General features: G+C 39.7%; 1 protein-coding gene across 2 annotated transcripts in view; it reads left to right on the forward strand.

Annotated features, from left to right (window-relative positions):
* Positions 1-278: 278 nt before the first annotated feature.
* cacng3b (calcium channel, voltage-dependent, gamma subunit 3b) overlaps positions 279-23,395 on the forward strand; it is a 31,750-nt gene continuing 8,633 nt past the window's right edge. For both annotated transcript variants that reach the window (XR_013304891.1, XM_077618931.1), the window contains exons 1-3: positions 279-1,234; positions 16,378-16,461; positions 20,108-20,248. Coding sequence is in view for 1 of the 2 variants with exons in the window: in XM_077618931.1 (XP_077475057.1) it covers positions 1,018-1,234; positions 16,378-16,461; positions 20,108-20,248 (442 nt within the window). In the remaining variant the exon portion in view is untranslated. The remainder of the gene's footprint in view (positions 1,235-16,377; positions 16,462-20,107; positions 20,249-23,395) is intronic.

Raw genomic sequence — 23,395 nt, forward strand, 5'->3', positions numbered from 1 at the left:
AGTATTCTCATGAACTCGTTCCCTTTTTTTCCGAAGATGGTGTCAACAAACACAATCATACGTGTGTGGTAGCCCTCCTTCATGTTGACTGGCGTGTCCTCCCTGTTGACACGCGCTCCCCCTCGTGGCTTTTATACTATCGCACTGGTAGGCGGGCTGATCAGCACGGCTCGTTGTAATTGGCTACTAAAGGACACTTTCCCTCACTTGACCAATCAGGGCTGACTGGCGTGGCCCCAGGCGGACTTTGAGGAGACGCGCGGTTAGTTTTAGTTTGTTGGTTGGACTGAGGGGAGGAGGAGGAGGCCAAAGAGGACGAGGGGTGTCAGTGTAAACCCCCCCTCTCTATTTTGTACCAACAGGCACGTTTGCTGTCAGGAGCTAGTGAGAATTGTACACCGGTGTGCCCACAGTGAAGAACGTCTCCATTTTGGTGCCTCTTTGATGAAAATCAGACGCTACGTGTCAACATCTGCTGGACGAGCCTCTTCTGTGGATTTCGAGGGAGAACATGTCAATGTGGCAACAGCTGGAGAGGAAAACACGACAAAACTCGCTCCAACACGCCGTGGTAGACGTGTAAGGCTTCGTTTACTGGAAACGAGGACACCACCTCGCTATTTTTTGGTGCTACGTTTAAACCGGCGAGTTCTCGTTTGGGGGAAGAAAAAAAGATTATAATTGGGGAAGATGTTCACTGTACCGGCTGCTAGCTGATTTGCTAACTCGGGGTTTAACGGGGGATGAATGAGTGAAGAAGCCTGACGATGTGGCGTCTTTGGGGCTGAGCGAGGACAGGGTGTCGACAACAACCGGTGGGTGTTCGAGAGCCAGTGTTGTTTGTGGTTTTTTGATGCGCCACCTTCTCGCCCTTTGGCACCAAATCCTCGTCGACATGTCACCCCAGGGGCGCGTTTGTTAGATTCATCCAATCTCGCGTGGAATTCGAGGGGTAAAGCCATAAAAGAGGGGCGTGAACGACGATTGTAAACCCATCCGAAAAAAGGAGCCGCCTATATGAAGATGCTGATGTGTGACCGCGGCGTCCAGATGCTCGTGACGACGGTGGGCGCGTTCGCCGCCTTCAGCCTCATGACCATCGCCGTGGGTACCGACTACTGGCTGTACTCGCGTGGGGTCTGCCGCGTGAAGAACAGCGGAGACAACGACACGAGCCGCAAGAACGAGGAGGTGATGACGCACTCCGGCCTCTGGCGGACCTGCTGTCTGGAAGGTACGTGACCAGTCTGGATGACCTATGTGCGTGATTGTGTGCACGTCTTCATTTGTCTTCCAATTAGCAGGACCTTCACACGTTCCGGAACCAACTCGGAATTCGTTTTGGTCTTAGATCAGGGGTGGGCAAACCGGTCCTCAACGGCCGCTGTGGGTGCAGGATTTTGTTCCAACCGATCCAATACAGACAGTTTAACCAATGGGGGGTGTGCTGAAGCAAGAAGGACCTGACTGCAATCCGCTGATTGCACTTGTTGGACACCAGATTAGTGAAAATGTGTCCTCTTTATGGGTTGGAATGAAAACACGCACCCACTGCGGCCCTTTGTGGAATAGTTTGCCCACCCCTGTCTTAGATCAAGTCATTTTCCCCTTCAAATGAATTGAAATGACAATATTTAAGAAACAGATTTTCTTCAAATGTTTTAAACCTTTATAGGGCAAGGTACTATTCTCAGTCACAAAAAAGTCCTGGCGTCCACACAGGTGGAGTACTGCTGTGTCAATACTTAGAATCGGTACTGATGTGTCACTAAAATGACATCATCAGTGTTGGGGAGTATTCAGAAATAGGGTCTCAATCTCAAAGCTTTTCAATACAGTGATCCCTCGCTATAACGCGGTTTACTTTACACGGTTTCGCTACTTCACGGGTTTGCGTCGTGCATTGTGTTCTGCATTCTGATTGGCTGAAACGTCACTCCACTTCTCTACCTGTGCGTCAATAACGTTGCAGTTTAATATGTAAAACAGCTTGGCAAATTTACATTGCGTACGTGCAATTCTCTTGCAATTTCGAGTTTCTCTAAAAGCCATAATGTTGACAAAACTCTCTGGACCGACAAAAGTACCTGCGGCGGAACCCCAAAAGCAGCGGAAGATGCTACCTATCGCAGATAAAGTTAAACTTCTGGACATGCTAAGGGAAGGTAAAAGCTATGCGGCATTATGGAATTAATAAATCTTCCTTCTGCCTTCTGTTTACATTGATGATTAAAATTATTATTTGACAGTACAGTACAGAAGTTATTTGTTGAAAAAAAAAGGTTCTAAAGTACAGTACTTTCTGAAACAAATGACTGAGCCTGTTAAATGGTTTGTTCTTTCTTTTCAATGTATAATAGAGTATTGAACTGTATAATAATTTAAAAAAAGGTTTCTACTTCACGGGTTCTTTTTTTAATGTAACACCAGCAAAAAACAAGGGTATACTGTATTTATTTTTCGAGATCTAGTTTCCAACCGCCGGAATCCCTTTACAAGACAGTTACCAGCTACATACACCATCATAGAAAAGAGCATTTATCGTCGTTCCCAAGATGATGGTAGATGTCCGATTGTGTGACGTCCAATAATCCCCCTGCTGTAAATTTCAATGGTTTATCACTAGTAGACGTCCAATCCAAGGCTCCCACTTCCATTGGATTGGGTGTTGAGCCCCGTCAAAATTCACAAATAAAATTAGCTCTTCCTCTGGCCAAGTTACACGCTCCCACCAATTAGGTAATCACTTGTAGTCCAATCCATTTGACGTGGGAGTTCTGACACCAAAGTGAATGAATGGATTTAAACCCAGGACCCCAGAGTTGTGAGGCTGACGCGCTGTGTGCACGTGTATATATATATATGTGTACATGTATGTGTATATATATATATTATATATACACATATATATATATATATATATACACACACACATATATATATACATTATGTATATATATGTATGTATATATATGTGTATATATATGTATGTATATATATATATATATGTGATATATATATATATGTGTATGTATATATATATGTATATATATATGTATATGTATGTGTATGTATATATGTGTATATATATATGTATATATGTATATGTATGTGTATATATATGTATATATGTGTGTGTATTTATATATGTATGTATATGTACATAGATGTATGGATATGTATGCATATCCAGTATGCTGTCTTTTAAAATGAATGTAACGATTTGAAAAAAATAATTATTTTTTACTTCATTGAAACAACTGCTATACGATCATCCCTTTTATTTTTGCTATATTGTAGCGATCTCTTTGTTCAAATTGGAAAACAAAAATACATTTAATGACAGATATAACACCAAATCTAATTTATAAGTCCTTCGTTCCGTTCTCTTTCAACCCTCAGTAAATTATGCGTCCCTTCTTCGTCTTGATCTTCATTTCTCACACCTTTCAACACTTCCTTTTCCTCATTCATCTACCGTAATCATTTAGACAAGCTGTCTCTGTCTTTATTCAGCAAACCTTCCTGCCTTCACCATGAGTTAGGTTAGGTGATTATTTTTATGCAAGACATGGACACCCCCCTTCATTTTGACTTATTGCCTATTTGTAATTCATTCAATTCTCTTCTCTTCTTTTTGGGGGTTCATTCTACCACTTGGGGGATCATGTCCCTGTCTTTTCAAAAAAAAACGACAGGCTTCTCTTTTCCCGTTGGTCTAAAGCAGGGCCAAACACTCTCCAGAGATTCATCTCAAACAGAGGCCGTTGCACCGCTCATCCATCACTTGGCACCTTCCACTCCCCCCATGTGCTTCATTCATTCACGTCTGAGTCTGCTCATTCGTGTTCATTCCTCTACCTTTTTCTATCCATCTTAGCTTATTTCCAGGCTTTATCTGCTCATTTGTCACCTATACACATGTACAAAAGAATCATCTAATGCGTACTGTATGTGAGAAAGAAGCCACTTGCACTTGCTTGATAATGATCAGCCCTCTTACTCTCGGCATTAATGGGTGGTGATTACCAACTTGATTTAAGTTTATAATACCACTGTTTTTTGTGGCCTGTGTGGTGAGAGAGCGGAGTGATAAAATGATACAAATATTCATTCATTTTCTGAACCGCTTTATCCTCACTAGGGTCGCGAGGGATGCTGGAGCCTATCCCAGCTCACTTCGGGCCAGAGGCGGGGGACACCCTGAATCGGTGGCTAGCCAATCTCGGGGCACGAGGAGATGGACAACCATTCATGTTCACACTCATACCTAGGGGCAATTTAGAGTGTCCAATCAGCCAGCCATGCATGTTTTTGGAATGTGGGAGGAAACTGGAGTACCCTGAGAAAACCCACCCAGGCAAGAGAACATGCAAACTCAAGCCGTGTGTAAAGGAGGGAGTTGTCTTATCTTTATTCCACAATAGAACAACAAAAATACTTTTTAAAATCATCATAATTTTTATCTTCTTTTCTTTTAAAGTAAGGTAACATAATTTATTTCATAATTGTATCATGAGGAAAGTAATATATTAACTTTCATAGAAGTTTGTAGTTTCAAATTTTAAATAAAAAAAGATGTGATAGTTATCGTGATAATTATCGATATCGACGGATAATTTATTTTTTATAATAATCCCTTTCAGTCCTGTTGTTCATCCAAATATATTGAATCCTGATTTGGATACAAACATTTCAAGCTCATTGTGTTTTTTTTTTTTACTGTTTCATTAATGCTATTTTTTGTCTCATGATGCTGTTATTGTACCAACAACCAAAAATATACATTTTTTTCTTGTACTACTAAATTAGTGCATACTCCACTGTAAAGTAACTGCTATCGTGGCGTGGTCAAAATCCTCATTGTCTGTCATTGACGGGGCAAGAATGTGCATTCGGTGGCCCCCTCTTAAACTTCAAATAAATTGTAGCTCTAATAGTGATGAACTAGTTTGAATTCCTAACGGAAGGATGATTAGATGCTACACAATTGAACGTCTGTCATCACCTTGGAAAACAAGTGCACCATTTTTTTTTAAAGCGATGGTCATATATAGCAGCCATTTCAGGTAAGGCGACCAGTGATTAGAAATTAGATCTGGAAAAGTACATATTGTACAGCATCTATATGTTATGTTTTACTATTCGCCAATACCAATGATTATTTTATTTTTATTGATTTGATTTTGATTGATATATTTATATATATATTGATTAATTTCATTTTTGTGCCATATCAATACCTAGACTAATATCGGTGTAACACTAGTTTATCCTCACAGTGCTATGGCATGGTTTAGACTATGAGATTAGGGAGAAAAACTTTTTAATTGTATTACTCAAACCATGTAGTTAGCATACATCGAAAGATCAAGTTATAATTTTCACCAAATAAATGCACATGTTCTGTGTCCCTCATGAGGATAAATGGTTCAAAAGTCGAATGAATAAATGTAAGCAGATAATTAAAGAGCCCATCCTTTTACAGGCATTCATATGATTAACAATTTGATATTATCATCATTAACTTTAGACATCCAATCATGTGGCATTTAAGAATCTTTCTTATGTGATTTCACAACTTGATGTCCAATCCATTTGAACTGGAAAGGTGGCAGCCGTCCGTTCGCTGTCAATTCGATACCATTTTAATACACAATCAAAATACACGACTATCTTTTTATTAAGAATGTCCTGATCAATTACTTGAATTTGAGGCTCGACCAGTATTGAGTTTGGATCGGAGCTCTCACAAATGTATTAAGGAAAGGACAAACACATCCAAATGTAAATTATTTCCTCACTACAGAGACGATCACTTGAGGCTATTTTAGTGTTAGCCTCCCACCTCAACTACCAGAACGCTCACGTTCCGTTGGTATTTATTTCTGGTTGTTCGTGTTGTGATGTTGTGTTGTATAAAACATAGTGTATATTTTTGCTTCTTTTGGCAATAGCCTTTGTACGTGTGCGGTCGATTGGTCGCCGGTCTTTTAGTCACGGTCTTTTGGTCGCCCCAACCGCGACAACGGGAGACCAAAAGACCGGCGACCAAAAGACTGACGACCAAAAGACCGGCGACAAAACAAGGTAAAACAACACGGTCTATGCATCAATAAAAGCCAACAATGGCCATGAGCAGTATGTACATGAGTCGTCCCCTTAGGAAGGTATGCCTGTCAGGGTCTTAGCAAGTTCTCCAACAAAAAACAATAAAAGCCCTGGAAATTTGGAGCTTTTCTTTAGCCTAATGTTTAATAGGGCATTAAGTATGACTAAATAGTAATTTGCAGTTTGTATTTAGGGAATTTGAGCAACGATTTAAATGGTAATTATCACTTACCTTCCGGGCGACCAAAAGACCGGCGACCAAAAGATCAGCGACCAAAAGACCGGCGACCAAAAGATCAGCGACCAAAAGACCGGCGACCAATCGACCGTGTACCGCCTTTGTACATCTCAAATAGTCTGTTGCTTTGTATCCCTTAAAATTTAAATTAAAAAATAACCATACATTTTATAAAAACCTGATCATTGCCACCCAATTCCGATCCTCTGTAAATGTTTTGATCGGGCCGAATTTCGGATTACGGACACCCCTGATTTTTACCATTTCAGTATTCTTTGAATTTCCTGTGTGACAGTAGGAGTAACTAGCTATAAATATTAAATGGTAAAATGTGCTGCAGTTGTTAAGCATGGCTGCTTTATAATGAAGAGTGCATCACACTATTATACACTTCTTCTTTCACTCACTCAGTCCACATTAAAAAGGCAACTGGACACTATATAGTAGTATCAAAAATGTCAATTTACTAACTATTTATGAAGCTTTTGAAAATGATAAACCAGATGGCCAGACTATAAATATTGACAGATTTTATTCACGGCTGTGGTGTGAATGCACATGACTGAGGACCAATTCTCGCCTTCATGCCATTTTGCGTTAGAGCCAGAGTGTTTGTCTGTGTGCACGTGCTGACATTGTGCTGACATTGTGTTAACTTGCTGTATTGGTCCCACTGCTCTGTTTATGTGGTAGTTTGGGAATATTCTTGAATTTGACTATTTACTCATCCAATTACAAGAGCCAGGGTGTGTGTCTCTGCATCAGTAGATCCTCAGACCTGCACCATCTGGCCTTATAATAGCTTCCCTTGCCCCCCAGAATGAGATGGTTGTTTGGGTGCACACATAAAAACACATTTTGTCTAGAGGCAATACAATGCTGATTTGCGCCAATGCAGAACATTATCAGAAGACAGCTCAAAGTCAAGTATTCAGAAAAAAAAATTACAATGTTCAAGACGTCGCAGGGCACGAGGGACAACCATTCACGCTCACACTCATACCTATGGGCAATTTAGAGTGTCCAATCAGCCTACCATGCATGTTTTTGGAATGTGGGAGGAAACTGGAGTACCCTGAGAAAACCCAGGCAGGCCCGGGGAGAATATGCAAACTCCACACAGGTGGATCCACCTGGATTTGAACCCAGGTCTCCCACTGTGAGGCCGACGCGCTAACCACTTATCCTCCGGCCTGCCCCCTCACCCATGATCGTTGATTTAAAATTAAATACCTTCCTTTTAAAATCCAATCTTTTTCACCTTATTCAAATCTCCTGAAAATGACGAGGTCAGCCCGATTTCAGATCACGTCCTCTGATTGGATCAGGGACATCGCTAACCCTGTTATTTTCTTTGCCAGTATTTTGATGAAAAACTGTTACTCAGGTGAGTTAAGGTGAAGTGAGTTGAGGAATATTGCCAGCCTTCCAAAAGATTGCTAGTAAAAGCCATATTAAATAGAGATATCACTGCACTGAAACACAGGATTTAGGACAGCCTTTGACATGCTGTACATAACACAAGGTCATTCATTTTCAGTTGCTCTTGTTCTGTTCTGGGACACAAGGATGCTAGAGCCCATCACAGTTGATTTAAGAAGGTCGGTAGTGGATAACTCTCTGTTTTCCTCCTTTTTTTGCAAAGACATTGTTAAACGGGAACTAGAATGCAAATATTATAACCTAACATCATCTACCATAACTGCTGTCATGCAGCATTTTTAAATCGTTGACCCTTATACGTAGATCTTTAAAGACGCAATCATGCATGACCCAGAGAAGCCCAGAGAATAAAAGAGGGACAACGTGCAAACGACTCACTAGACAGAACAATTTTCCCTACTATGAGACGTGGTTAGTGGGAATTTCCTCAAATGAGAGAGTAAAAATGTGGTTGAGACACATGAGTTTGGGAAACCTACAAAACTATATGAAATAAATTGGGTCTCTCCAAAGCTTGAGAGAGGATCTTGGCCAAGAGAGTTTTGAGAGCGACAAATCACAAGGTAAATGAGGGTGAATGGAGAAAGTTAAAGCAGAAGAGTGGAAAATAAATCTCTTCGTTTGATAATTGGGAGTCAAATGTAGTGAAAAATGGTAGGACAAGCTCGGTGGCATAGATGCTCCAAAAGATGCAACCAGGAATGTGGATGTGATGTTTGTGACTTGAAGAACCTGCCATTTTTTTAAAAAACATGGAGGAATCTAGAAAAGTTTGAGTACTGAGTTTATTGGCTTGGTCAAGACCCTTTTTAGTTTCGATGAGAAAAACAATGTTACATTCTTATGCACTAGCAACTCACTGCCATTGGCGGTTCGAGACATCAAATCCATTTCAACTGGGAAGGCTAGCATTGAGTAATTATGTTTGACTGTCATTGACAGTAATAGAGGTCCAATCCATTTGACAGCAATCGTTAATTGGAGCAAATTATGGATAATTCTCTTATTAATTTATTTTAATCTTTTTACACGTTTCTGATCCTGGAAAATGACGTGATCGGGCCCAATTATTGATCGGATTGGGGATATCCCCAGTCTCTCTTGTGTGAGCGTGAAAAAACTACTCATGCTTTGGAAAGGTGTAACCCTTTAAATTAGGGTTCATGTACTTTGGACCTGTTGACTTGTATTCTTCAAAAGCAGTAGAGGGCTACCACAGTTTTTGCTTTTTAATGGAGAAAACCAACCCAAGGGGATGTGAAGAGAACATTTGGAACAAAAAAGTGTTTTAGCCAGATAGGGGGTGAATATGTGTGCTTAAGAATGCACAACTTAAAAAAAATGTGGAGATGTGCATCCAAGCACAACGTACCTCGTTCTCTTTCGTCAGCCATCACGGAGGAAACTTGCTTCTTCCTGCCTCTCTGCTATCCCCTTTCTCCTTCTGAAAGAAGTAATCAAGAGCAAGAGAGCGCACGCGAGTGAGGTAGAGAAAAAGAGAGGAAATCGCTCCGTCACCCTCGCCGAGCTGTCAGAGGCGCTCGGAAGTAACAAGCCCTCCAATTTGCTCTGTTTTTTAACTTCCTTTTCCTCACCCTTGCTCACTTCATCCTCATTATCTGCTTCTTGGTCATGCCTATGTGTGCGCATGCATCTGGCTGGTGTGGGTCATGGGCAGCTTTTGGAACAGACACCATCTGATTAGGAACAGCTTTGAGGCATGTTACGCCTTCATTAGTGAGTGTTATCAGTGGAGGAGAAGAGATGCGACAAGAAATGGTCCCTTGCTGGATTTTGAGCAGATGTTGTTTGCCATCTTGACTCCCAAAGCTGCCAGGTTGGGGTGAATGTAATTATTTTATCCCAGTGTTTCTATATGCTTGAACAACTTTGATATTAGGGGTGTCATATTGTCAGAAATGAAATTATATTACCATTTACTGTTGGGGTGTGACATTATATCGATGTGGACATGTATCGTGATACTGTGTACCTAATATGAGTAGATTGATTTTTCTTTCCCGCATATTGATAATTGTTGTAATGCCATATTGTGAGATAATTATTTTGAGTCTTGTATTGTAGCGGGAACTACCCAGAGGTTGCAAACTCAATTAACCGTACAGTCAAATTTACAGTTTACACAATTTATTCCCAATTCTGGCATCACAACATTTGTCGGAATATACATGTTCATGTGTTGTATTTCAGTGTGCCAACATAACACAGGACTCAAAAAACAACACTGAAACACTCGGGCAGAGGAACATTCTGATCTCTTAGACCAGTGTTTCACAACCTTTTTTGAGCTGCGGCACACTTTTTGCATTGAAAAAATCTCAAGGCACATCACAAGCTGAAAATCTTCTAATTTAAAACTACGTCGCCTATATTAACATTAAAAAGTCGTTCTCATCAAAGTTTTATTGACAGGAAATAAATAAATATTCCAAAATCTATCTTTTTCACACCCATCTAATGTCATCAAAGTTGATGACCCCGAACAGCTTTCAGTTCAAATGATGTAATAATTAATCCAAACTTTTTTTAACCTTATTTTAGTTTTTGACTTTTCCTGACAGCTCTGGGGTCCTGGGTTCAAATCCAGGTCGGTCCACCTGTGTGAAGTTTGCATGTTCTCGTGGGTTTCCTCCCACATTCCAAAAAAACATGCATGATAGGCTGATTGGACACTCTAAATTGCCCCTAGGTATGGGTGTGAGTGTGCATGGTGGTCTATCTCCTTGTAGCCTGTGATCGGCTGGCCACCGTTTCAGGGTGTCCCCCACCTCTGGCCTGGAGTCGGCTGGGATAGGCTCCAGCACCCCTGCTACCCTAATGAGGATAAAATGGTTCAGAAAATGAATGAATGAATGAATGGCTCTTTCAACATTTTGTTTTGCTGACCCCTGGTCTAGATAGATGTCCGCTGCATTTATGTGCATAGCATAGATGACATGCATTAAAAATCTAATGATCAATAAAATGTAGTGTAGGATTCACTATCAATCCATCCAATTACAATTCAGGAGTTGTCATGAATTTCCAGACTGGCAAAGCTCTGATTGATGATTCCTTCTACCTTGTTGGAACCATCAGGAACAGTTTAGACCTCACTTGTCCTCTGTGATGCTGCTACTGCAGTTTTGATCATTCAAATGAAGACTAGCGCTTCAATTCGTATAAACCATTTGCCAAAAATTGTTCAGAATATAGTTCTCAATTATTATTTGAAGCATCCCAATTGCGCAGTGCTTCTTCCGTTTGACTTTGGTTCAGGTAATCTGGGTTCAATTCCCACTCGATGGCAGTGTGACTATGAGTGGTTGTCCGTTTCATTGTGGTCTGAATGGCCAAGCAATTCCAGGTATGCCCAGTCTGCTGCTTGTGGTTTTCTGGGAGAGGTATGGGAGATAAATGAATTGTCTTTTCCCATCACGCAACAAAGAATAATACAAAATAATCGTAGTCGCTGTCTAATTTTTTTTCAGTTATAACAATTTCTATTGTAATTGTGATATAAAATGGCTCACAGTGTGAAAGGTTTTTTTTCCACCCTTCACTTTACAGAAGCAAAAAGCCTTACCAGTAACCATGCCTACATTTAATATCAAAATAAAGTTTTGCTAAACTCCTTGAGCCATCCCCACCAATGTAACCAGTCACCACATTCTGCCACACCCTAAATAAAAGGGAGTTTTAAAATAACTTTTGCTCTCTATTTGCACTGCATTCCATTCTTTCGTACTAGACTTCTTAGGTATATTCACGTCGAAAATAATTAATCTGTCCTTTCCAGGGACTGTCTGGACAACTTTGGTTTACTTTTGCACATGTCATCATTGAAACTACTTCTTTTGATCACATCACCCTTCGCCCTGAAGTACCTCCACTAGCTCTCACCCAAATTTAGACTCCATTTGAATTTCCCCTTTACACCTTCTATGCAATTTTAGCTGCATTTTTCTTCTATTATTCAAATTTGGTAGACTTGTCAACATTACTCTTCTCTGTGCTCACTTCTCAGTGAATTTAAAGCTATTTCATCCCCATAAATGTCGATTAAAACCCAAACTGTCTCATTATAATTGCGATTAATCACATTCTATACTTCTGAATTCAAAAGCAGTACTGAGTACACTTGTTTTTAATGTAATGCCATTTTCACTGCAGCTATTCCTTGTGCTGAAGTCTATACCAGCTGACACTGGGTGAAAGGCTGTATACACGATAGACTGGTGGAAAGTCAGACGTAGGGAACACACAGAAACCATTCCATTCCCACTCCCAATCACACCGGCGCTGAGTGGGATTCGATTCCATGCTGTCCACACTGAAAGCAGGCAAATGAACCATTACTCCATCAGTGACCTACTGCCATATTAACAGGATATATTGTACATTATATTTTCTTGGCTTCCATTAACGGTAATAGCCATCCAATCCATTTGAACGTTGAGAAGCTGGCAGCGACCATTCGCCATATTGCGGTAATGCACAGTTAAAACAATTAACTGTGGTGTTAATTATGATGCATCACTATCTGTATTGTAAATAATTCAAAGGGGATATTTAACCCACTTTAATTTTAAATGTAATATATTAAATTATTTTATTAAGTCACACGAGACAATAAGATGATGCACAGTTCAAATAATTAGCTGTGTTAATTAATATTTGAGTTAACTCTTTGGTGACTCACCCAGCCTTAGTAAGAAATAACATATTTGCTGTTCCTTTGGCCAATATGCACCGATCCAACCAAACTAGAACAAATATTCACATATTTATATATATATATATATACATACATATATATATATGTATGTATGTATGTATGTATATATATATATATATATATATATATATATATATATATATATATATATATATATATATATATATATATATATATATATATATATATATATATATATATATATATGTATATGTATATATATGTATACATAAATATACATATATATACTAATGAAAACTAGCAACTAAACCCTTAAAAATTCCTCAAAGTGTCCCAATTTTGTAGGAAGAGTGTGAAGACACAAAAATGAAATGATCATAAAATTATTTAATAAGCCATTAAAATGAATAAACATGCAGCATCTATTCTTGTTGAAGTGCATGTGCACAAGTGTCAGAAGGTTAACGTTAGGCAACAGAGGGAGAGAGCACACGGACACATGAATACATCTAATTAACATAAAACTAATAATATTAAAAGAATATTACATTGAACTTTTAATCATTTTAATTAATGTTTTATGATTTCTTTGGCATTTAATTTTTCACCCCTTTTATTTATCGCTGTTTGGATTTAAGTTCCCCTTTGGCGGTGCTTGTTGGCAGACGTTTTGAGAAAAATCGATCTAGAGACAATTGCCTGTGAAGACTTAATAATGTTTCTAAAATGCACAACACAAACATTGTCTAAGAAGGCGAGCGTACGACTCGTGAACACTTTTTCAGGGTGTTTTAGACATGAAGTCAGAAAGTTCGTAAAATTTCTCCTGTTTTTTTCTTATTTGTGCTGTTGGAATGGTGGCTGCTTCCTCCTCAGTCGCCTTGTTGTTGAATTCCTCGTTTATTGCCGAGCGTTGCATTAACTCCTGCTCCGTTGAGAGTTCATTTGGGTGCCCCTCGACCAACTCGTCAAGGTCCTCCTTACTGACCACAAGCCCCATCGCCTGACCCAGCGACACAATTTCGCCCACCGCAGGCTGCGGTTCAGGTTGAGGCTTGACTGTCAGTTCGTCGAAGTCACTCGGCGGCCACAGCTTCCTCCAAGCAAAACTTCAAGCCCACAACGATGAACGGCGGTGGAAAAAACCCCATAAGAGAATCTTGAAACATGAAGAGTTGTTGTCGACTGTGAGTCCGTCGAAGGCCAAGCATAAGTTTAAGCAGACCACAGCGGTCAAGGAAACATGGAGGGTTGTTGTGAGACAGCCAATGAGAGCCCAGTAGAGTGCAGCAATGTTCTAAAGTGAAAACCAATAAAATAACAGATAAGGAATGCATTTACTTTTTGGGTGATTTCGTAACTTGGATCTTTTTCGTATTTTGAGGCACTGGTTTGCATACAAGGTTTCGTAACTTGAAAATTTTGTACCTAGAGACAGTCATTCATAAGTAGAGGTGTGACTGAATTTCTGCTGCAAAGGTATTCAAATGATGACACTTTAGCCAACAGCTGAAAATAGTCACACTGTGAAATAGCCATCCCAGAGCGATTTAAAAAAACAACAATCACCGTTTTTGAAAATGTCTCAGCCAATTTAAATGGCATTAGACTGTAGTTGTGACCTGTTTTAAAGCTATAGCTCAGTACAACTCTGGGATGTGTGCCAAGAGAATAAAAAATATACTGACACTATTATTTTTTTCTCTCAGGGTGAGATTTAATATCATGTAAGAACACAAGAATAACAAATTTTGTTCTAAATGGAGCTGGTTGGAAAACTGTACAACACATAAATACTCATCACAAGTTACTGTATAAAAAAAGATGAACGTCCTCTCATTCAAATCAAAACTGTTAATTCATGTCAATCTTAAAGAACTGAAATGTATCAATCGACGTGGCAATCAGGCCGTGGCTGTATTTGCAAGATTTATCAAATTGGGGAGGAAGTGAAGTGCAAGAAACTCTTCATATGCAAATTTATCAGCAGCACGTTTCTCTGCCTTTCTATCCCCAAACCTTTTTTACAAGCACTTCCTCTTTCGCGTTCCTCCTTCATCTCACCCCTAAAACATCACCTCCCCTCCCATCATCGCCCCTTATCCTCCGTGGGATTGACCATGTATGTATGGGACAGGATGATGGGAAGGAATTAAACATGCCGAGTTCGTGCGCACACTGCCACCTGTGCGTATGCTGCGGGACACGTGTGCGAGCACTGGAGGACTTCCACAATGAAGGATGAGTCACTCTCAGGCTGACACGAGGCGTGCTTGTAGCATCTGCAGCCCAGTCAATACAAAACAAACACACAATATGAATATTCCAGAGGCTTTCACTTTCATAAAAGATTGATAGTGTTCATGTATCACTTTAATGAGCTTGGTGGGTTTTTTTGTTGTTGTTGTTTTTTCTCACAGTGGTAATAGTGCATGTGAGTGGCAGGTGTGATAAGACTTTAAATTTAGTTGTTTTTCCACATATAGCTTGACTTTTGCTGTATCATCTGTCAATTGTTTTCTCTTATTGTGCATTGTTTTCATGATCACTTTCGACTGCAGGCGGCCCGGCGGATGAGTGGTTAGCGCGTCGCCCTTGCAGTGGGGGATGTGGGTTTGAATCCAGGTCGTTCCACCTGTGTGAAGTTTGCATGTTCTCCTCGGGGCAGTGTAGGTTTTCTCTGGGTACTCTGGTTTCCTCCCACATTCCACAAACATGCATGGTAGACTGATAGGACACTCTAAATTGCTCCGAGGTATGGGTGTGTGTGTGCGTGTTTGTCCGTCTCCTTGTGCCCTGCAATCGGCTGGCCACTGATTCAGGGTGCCCCCCGCCTCTGGCTCAGAGTCAGCTGGGATAGGCTCCAGCACCCCCTGCGACTCTAATGTGGATAAAACGGTTCAGAAAATTAAATTAAACGTTCATTAACCTGAATATAAATATGTTCATTATGTGCTGTCCCTTATCAAATAAATCAATCAATATGTTCGTCTTACACTTTATGGCAGTGGTCTTCAACCACAGGTCCGTGGACCGGTACCGGTCCGCAAGCTACCTAGTCCCGGTCCGTCAGAGTAAAAAATATTAACGTTTTCAATCACGCCCTCCTACTTGAAATGAGAAAAGTTGTTATTATAATAATAATAATAAATAATTGCTACAATGCTTGGGACTTTTTTGCCATTGTGGGTGTCGTTCGTGCACCGACCCCACCCCCACACAATTTTGTCTTAAGATGTCACCCTCGCCATTAGCCAGTCCGCGAGAAAATAGAAAGAGCTTTACCGGTCCACGATGAGAAAAAGGTTGGGGACCCCTGCTTTTATGGGACAAGTGACCTTTTTTTGCAAACTGCAAAACACTTTTTTTATACATTAAACAAATATAATTGGCCGTAACATGGTGGAACAATGATTAGCACAGGGGTGGTTCAGAAAATGAGATGAGATGAGATGAGACTTACTACTGAAATGGTCACCAGACATTTGTTGTTATTGGGTAAATTTGGCATGTTAATTGTATCTAAATAGGTGGGACCTTGACCTAGGAGCTGCGTCAGCTTGCAGAATTTATGTGGTTTAAATGAAAAAAAATAACAATGAACATAATTTAAATTCTTCATGACTGTATTAAACTGCCAGTTGAGTAATTCACATGAGTACAGAATGGTCCACACCATTGTATAAAACTGATGTATGGAGAGCAACTTTTTTTAAAAACAATATTCCTTAATTTCCTCATAAGTGGAAAAGTAATAGGCTGGAGGAATTTAGCCTTGAGTGAGACTGAACACAATTAAAGCCTGGAATCAATGTCTGTGTTTTACATACAGTTAATGACAAGTTAAGCAAATGCAATTTCACAAACTGGTGTTCTTTCCCTCCAGGAACGTTCCGAGGCGTTTGTAAGAAGATTGATCATTTTCCAGAGGATGCTGACTATGAGGCGGATGCTGCTGAATACCTGCTGCGTATGTTTATTAATAAACACACCTTGCATTGCATCATGATTTACCAAAAACAGTGTTCAAATGTCTAATTCCATTTTTAGAATATGACCTCGTATCAGTACAGAGACTCAAAAATGCTTTTAATTCTGCTATCGGACTTTTGCAGCCGTGCTTGATAACCGTTAGATGGAAAGGAAAACAATTATCATTGCAAAATATATCATGTAATATTAGGGATGTCCTTGGTCTAATCACATGATCAGAAATCTGGCCCGATCACAAAATTTGCAGAGAATGAGAAGTGGGGTGAAAAAGATCAGGTTATGAAGATGTATTTTTCTTTTTGACAAAACATAAAAAATGATAATAAACATAAATATAAATGTTTATACCATAAAACATCGCAACACAGGTAGAAACAGTGGAAGTTACGCACCTTAGAAATGTCAACATCCTTGTAGCCTTCGTGGGAAACTAACCCTCAGAGTAAAAATCTCAGCAGTATCGAAATATTTCACATTTGGATGTGTTTTTATTTTCCTTTCATACTTTTTCGAGGTATCGGATCAGCATGTCATCGCAGGATCCCTATTTTCTACATAAATAATCACGAGTGCTTGAGGTTGGAAACTAAAAGCAAAGGATGTACTGTATTTACGCTTTGACAGACCTGATGTACTTGCAATTACTGAATGGATAGATGCTGTTTGAGGCAGCATGGCTGAACAACATAAATGCACCAAAGAGATGGATAGACCACTCTCACGCTCTCTTTGGCAAAGACAAATGAATATTGTTTTTCCACCTTTCCCTGGAAGGTGAAATATTCTGTTGGAGGGAGAGGTATAACCTGTGAACAAATGATTTAACCAGTGTACAGGCTTTTATCAATGCCTGCAGTTTGTTAAAAGAAAAGAAAAACTACCCTGTTATTCCCACATACATCCATTAAAGTATTCAAAGAGAAGGTAGTCAGAAAATGGCTTCCTTCTCTTTTCTCTATTGTAAAATTGGATAAGATGGATGAAGAGTAAAATGTTAACAACATTGAGGGGGTTCAGCTGGAGCTTCTTTTTCATGCTCCACTGAACACAGAGCAACATCGCCATAGGCCGCCAATTCGAACGCAAGGCTGAGAGCGGGCCAGCCAATAGGGAGCCAGGACCTAGTGACCGGCATTTCATTCAGCTCAAGGCTGTGGGCCATTGGGGCGGGACCTGTAAATTCAACCACACAACATCTTTGGTCACAGCCCTTTAAACAATGTGGCTTCTTGTAATTCAACAAAACAAATAAGCATATGACAGTTATTTGATGGAAACGTTCAGTATGCCATTGCAGTGAGTGCACATATGGGATCCTGACAAATATCTCATCTCGTTTTTTTTGAACCGCTTTATCCTCATTAGGGTCGCGGGGGGTGCTGGAGCTTATCCCAGCTGACTTCGGGCCAGAGGCGGGGGACACCCTAAATTGGTGGCCAGCCAATCGCAGGGCACAAGGAGACAAACAACCTGATAGGTTTATTAATAGGTATACTTTAATATAATATAAACAATACAAGGTAGGCATCGGGCACATCTCTGGCGTTAACTTGCAAGTGAGAATCCGTCCTGGCTCGTCCTCGCCACCGGAATATTCTGAAGAACGGCATCCTCCTCTTTCCATTTAGTCGCGCATAATCAAAACACTTACACAGGTTATCTGATTCAAACAATTGCATAAGCTAACCGAATAACACAATTAAGGTTAAAAAAACAACTGCCACAACAATTGCATATCAGGTCGGAAACCAAAAACAACTGCGTAAGAATTTGCACAAGTAAGCATAATAACTTTCATACAAGGTGAACCGAGCGACAGTATTTTGAAACATTATGTGGGTATTTTCGGAAGTTGATTCGATTATTGCCATCTGCCGAAATCCAAGTCAAAGCAATTTAAGAGTCCTTCACAGATCTTCATTGCGAACTCAGATCAACAGTCCTCGGCCCGGAACTTGGTGATCTGTCAGGTCAATAGTCCTAAAAACAATTAAATGTCCTCGGAGCCAGCTGCCATGGAGAGTGACCTCGAGCTTGCTCGGTCCCAAAATGAAATTAAGCTTGTATACATAAAATGATTTATATTCACATATATATTAATATCCCAGAATAGCCCCAACACAACCATTCACGCTCACACTCATACCTAGGGGCAATTTGGAGTGTCCAATCAGCCTATCATGCATGCCTTTGGAATGTGGGAGGAAACCGGAGTACCCGGAGGAAACCCACGCAGGCCCAGGGAGAACATGCAAACTCCACACAGGTGGACCGACCTGGATTTGAACCCAGGTCTCCCAATGTGAGGCTGACGGGCTAACCACTCGCTCCACCGGGCCGCCTCCTGACAAATATTTCACATTATTTTCAACTTTCATGTGTGTCACTGAGACTACATCTATCTTAGTTTCTTGCAGGTTTCTTCTCCCTCTTTGCTAAGCTAAAAAATATTCAAGACTCCAGGCTTTGTCGAACTTACTTTGTGCGCTACGTCTTGGTTAATTCATTGACATAATCTTTTTTGATGGTGCAAGGGGTTGAAAAAAATGGTTAACTCGTTGAAATTGAACAAAAAGGATACAACAACAACATGTAAACTATTGATATAACTCCGCTTAGTTATATTATGTCTCTGTTGTGTCTGTTTAGAACATGCCGTTGTCACAATCTAACCATTTTCAACTTAAAAACTAAATGGGAATTCTTTAAATATTTATTGTTCAATAGTAGACGTCATATGGCTTGAACTGAGGATCGCAATGAATTACCAACCTAGCATCACCCATAGTAGACAATGAATTAACATGGAAAATCCAAAATTCCCCTCTATTACGATTAAGAATAATTCAAAATTAGATTTATTCCATGACAACAAACTATTCTTGACTTGTGTCACTGCAAATAATGAAGTATCAATACTTCTGCAATCAAATATTGTAACTGGATATAAAGTATTGACAATTTGATACTTTTGACAACCCTAGTAAAAGAGACCATTATTAGTGCTGTTCTGATACACTAATAGAGGAATGCAGATGTTACGGTGAATCCTTAAGAAAGCTGTCCCCAATCAAATCGTATGATCAAAAATTGGGCCATCATTTTCAAAGCATCTGTATTAGGTAAAAAAGATTAAGTTATGATGTATTTATTTTACTTTTTAATTTTTAAGGGCTACTACATAACCATTCCAAAAGTTTAAAAAAAAATTATCCTGCACAACATCACAACACAGACGGAAAAATTGGAGGCAGAAATAAACACTGTTGAGAAATTAATGCTAGCTGTAGTGGGAATTATTAATTAGATAGCATCATGCAAGAGTGATCAAGTCTGACACATATTAATCTTTTTTACATTTGGATTTGCTTTTTTTTCTCTCGAACTCGTGTGCAAAATATATGATCGCGAAAAACCTAATTGTTGTGAAATGATTCATCACATCTTAGATTTCACCACCAAAAAAAATATTCTAGTCGTTCTGTATGAAAAGTAGTTCAGGGCGCTCACTTGTGTAGAGGTTATGAGTGGACGCACTGTGACATGCATTGTTTCTATTTTGGTAACTTGTACTGTGTGACTGACAAATTTCATTAAGCAAACAGCTTGGTTTAACCTAACAGGTGCAGTGCGTGCCTCCAGTATCTTCCCCATCATGAGTGTGGGTCTACTGTTCTTGGGAGGACTCTGTGTAGCCGCCAGTGAGTTTTACCGCAGCCGACACAACGTCATCCTCAGCGCCGGAATCTTCTTTGTCTCCGCAGGTCAGTTTGGACTGCAAATTTGTTCCTAAAGCAAGCATAAAGCAGGTCTAGCTTTTGCAATCACAAGCAGTTTTGCTGCTATACTACCAATTTCTTTTTTTTTTCCAACCACAAATCCCTTTTGTCCAGTTCCTCCAGGTGTTCAAATACAATTGTTGCTCACATTTTAATAGCAATAATTAGACTATTTGGGGAAAAAATAGTAATAATAATTTAATATAGTCTCTTCGGTACTCGGACGTTTGGTCGCTGGACGTTTGGTCGCCGGACGTTTGACAACATGACAGAGTTTACTGTTGGAACCAGCTCTCAAAATTATATTCATGAGAGAGAGTTTAATATCTAATATCTACTGTTGAAACCAGCTCTGAAAATTATATTCACCCGGGCGACCAAACATCCGGCGACCAAACGTCCGGGCGACCAAACGTCCAGTCACGGTCTCTTCTACATTTGTCCAACTTGACCTTCTCATAATAATGAACATCAAGTTAAGAGCATGAAAACATAGTTGAAGCATATTTTTGTGAAATAAGATGGATCAAAATATTTATCTCTCTGATGGGTTAATTATACTTTTTACCTCAGCATGCGTTCATTGTTCACTCAGCAGTGGTATGGTTTTTTTTTTACCTCTGACTGGCGACCTGTTGTGTAGTCCTCCTTTTGCCTGAAGTCAGCTGGGATAGGCTACAGCACTCCGCGACACTAAGTGTATGAGACCGATTTAAATATACAGTCGTAGCTCTACTTACAAAATTAATTAGTTCCAAGACTTTTCATAGCTTGAAAATTTCGTAAGTAGAGGTGTACTTTATATGTAAATTCTCTAATTCATTCTACGGTCCTCACACAACTACCAACTAAACCCTTTAAAATTGGTCAGTGTCCCAATTTTGAATGAAAGATGTGAGGAAACACACAAAAATGAGAGAAAATTATAAGGAAACGATTTATTAATGTCTTAAAATAAATAAAGCATATGAAAATGTGCCGTGCGCCGCTGAAATATCTCCCTCCGTGGCTGTTATAGATGTAATACCCGTGTTGGCCCGGCAGATGCCAGCAAGAGCCTGCTCTACCAGGGCCGAAAGCCGTCCACTTTGTAGTATATTTTAGACTTTTACGTGTGTGTGCGTGATTGAAAATATGCGCCACGTTTGCATTTGTAGTTTTTAATTGCTTAATAAGAGGAATTCAAAATAAAATAACGGATAAGGAAATGCATTTACTTTTTGGGGGATTTCTTAACTTGGATCTTTTTCGTATCTCGAGTCACTCATTTGCATATAAAAAAAATCATAACCTGAAACTTTTGTACCTAGAGGCATTCGTAGGTAGACTTATGACTGTATTGTCATGATTACAAAGATTTTATACATATAGAATACCCAGATATTGTAATCCTGAATCATGATAATATAATCAAATACTGTATATAAATGTTGAACGTTACATTAGTAAGGTGACACTGCAAAAAAAATGCTTCAATTTCTATCTACAAATCTGGAAAACGATTGGTTCAACTGAACCCTCATATCCACTGTTTTTTTTAATCATTAATTTCAATTCTGAACATCAATGTGCACATATGTGTCTGTGTCAATGATTGTGTGATGCTTAACAGCCGTATAGGTTAAGTAGGTCCAGTCCTTATAATTAATGTGTTGAGGCTCATATTAGTCACTGAAATCCCAACGGGGAGCTCTAGGGAGTCAGAATGAGGAGCCTGGACACAGCAGCCGATTGAGATTTCAAGCACGTGTTGATACAGCCGCACATCATCAGCCTCTGACTCCAGACACGTTGGATATCTCATAAACTCACACGCACACATCTGCTCTTGCCCCCAACACACAAAAAGGGCTGTAATTGCTGTTCAGTGGATTGTGGAGGGCCCCAGTGGGGTTTGGTAGTAAATTCTTGAGGCCAAATTGGTAATTATTTACCACAAAAGTGTGAGGCTGATTGTGCTTAATTACAGCCGGCTAATTGTCCCCATTCTGTACGTTCCACCACACTGCATGAGCACTGTATTCTGGACTAATGATATGGAATAGGAGAAACCAGCTGTGTGTTTGTGTGCGTACGCGTGTGTGTGTGTGTTTTCTCTTTTCTTTCCACTGCCACTTAGTTTGTTGGCTGTGTTACTTTTCTCTGGCCGTCCTTTACATTGCTCGGTTTATTTATTTTGTATTTAACGCATATAGTTTTATTGTCTTTAATCTTTTTTCTTGCTAGAGTCTACTTTACAAACTATATTTCATTTCCAAGCCCCTTATCCTTACAAGAGTCGTGGGGGTGCTGGAGATTATCTTTGCCAACTGTGGGTAGTAGACAAGGTACACTCTAAATGGGTTGGCAGCCATTTGCAAGGCACAAGGAGTCACCCAAGTTTGCACGCACACACTCATACCTTGGGACAATTTTGAGTGATAAATCAGGTTACCATGCATGTTTTTGGAATATGGGAGGAAAGGCGGAACCCACCAGGGATTGAACTCTCGATCTCGGAACTGTGAGGCGCACGCTACGTTATAGGTTGAATACAATTTGGAGGATCAAAAGCTGTCAAATCAAAGCAATTTACTTGACAATCATTTTAATATGATACTTACAGTGCCATTTATTGTGTTTATGTCAGATTATGGTACTGTTTAGGCATGGGAACCTCTGCATACCGCCAGTATAGGGTACGGTATTCTAAGATACAACTATTACAGAGAAAAAAGCTATTTTTATATGAAATAAAAAACAATTGCCTTTTCGCATACATTCTTTTTAAAAAAAATCCGACTATGAGAATATTTCTGTGCAACATTTCTGTCAATGCAGGGACAGTATATTATTACAACATTCTTGGAAACAAATGAGTTTTTCTTAGCTCTAACTTCAATTCATTTGAACTGAGAGGTCTAGCTTTTGACGGCTCATGTTTGAGTACCAATGACTGCGAGTGCAAATGAAAATGTGAAGTAACAACTGCCAATGAGTTAAGAAAGACACTATTCTGTGTGGATAATGTTCAATTCCCAGTACACTCTCTTCACATAAACACCTTTGGATGAAACCAAGTCATTGAAAATAAACTTTGAAAATCTTTTTTGTTTGTTTGTTTGTTTGTTTTAGAGTGTGAATTAGCGGAAC

This window comes from Stigmatopora argus, chromosome 14 (assembly GCF_051989625.1).
Source record: "Stigmatopora argus isolate UIUO_Sarg chromosome 14, RoL_Sarg_1.0, whole genome shotgun sequence".
In the NCBI taxonomy this organism is placed as follows: Eukaryota; Metazoa; Chordata; class Actinopteri; order Syngnathiformes; family Syngnathidae; genus Stigmatopora; species Stigmatopora argus.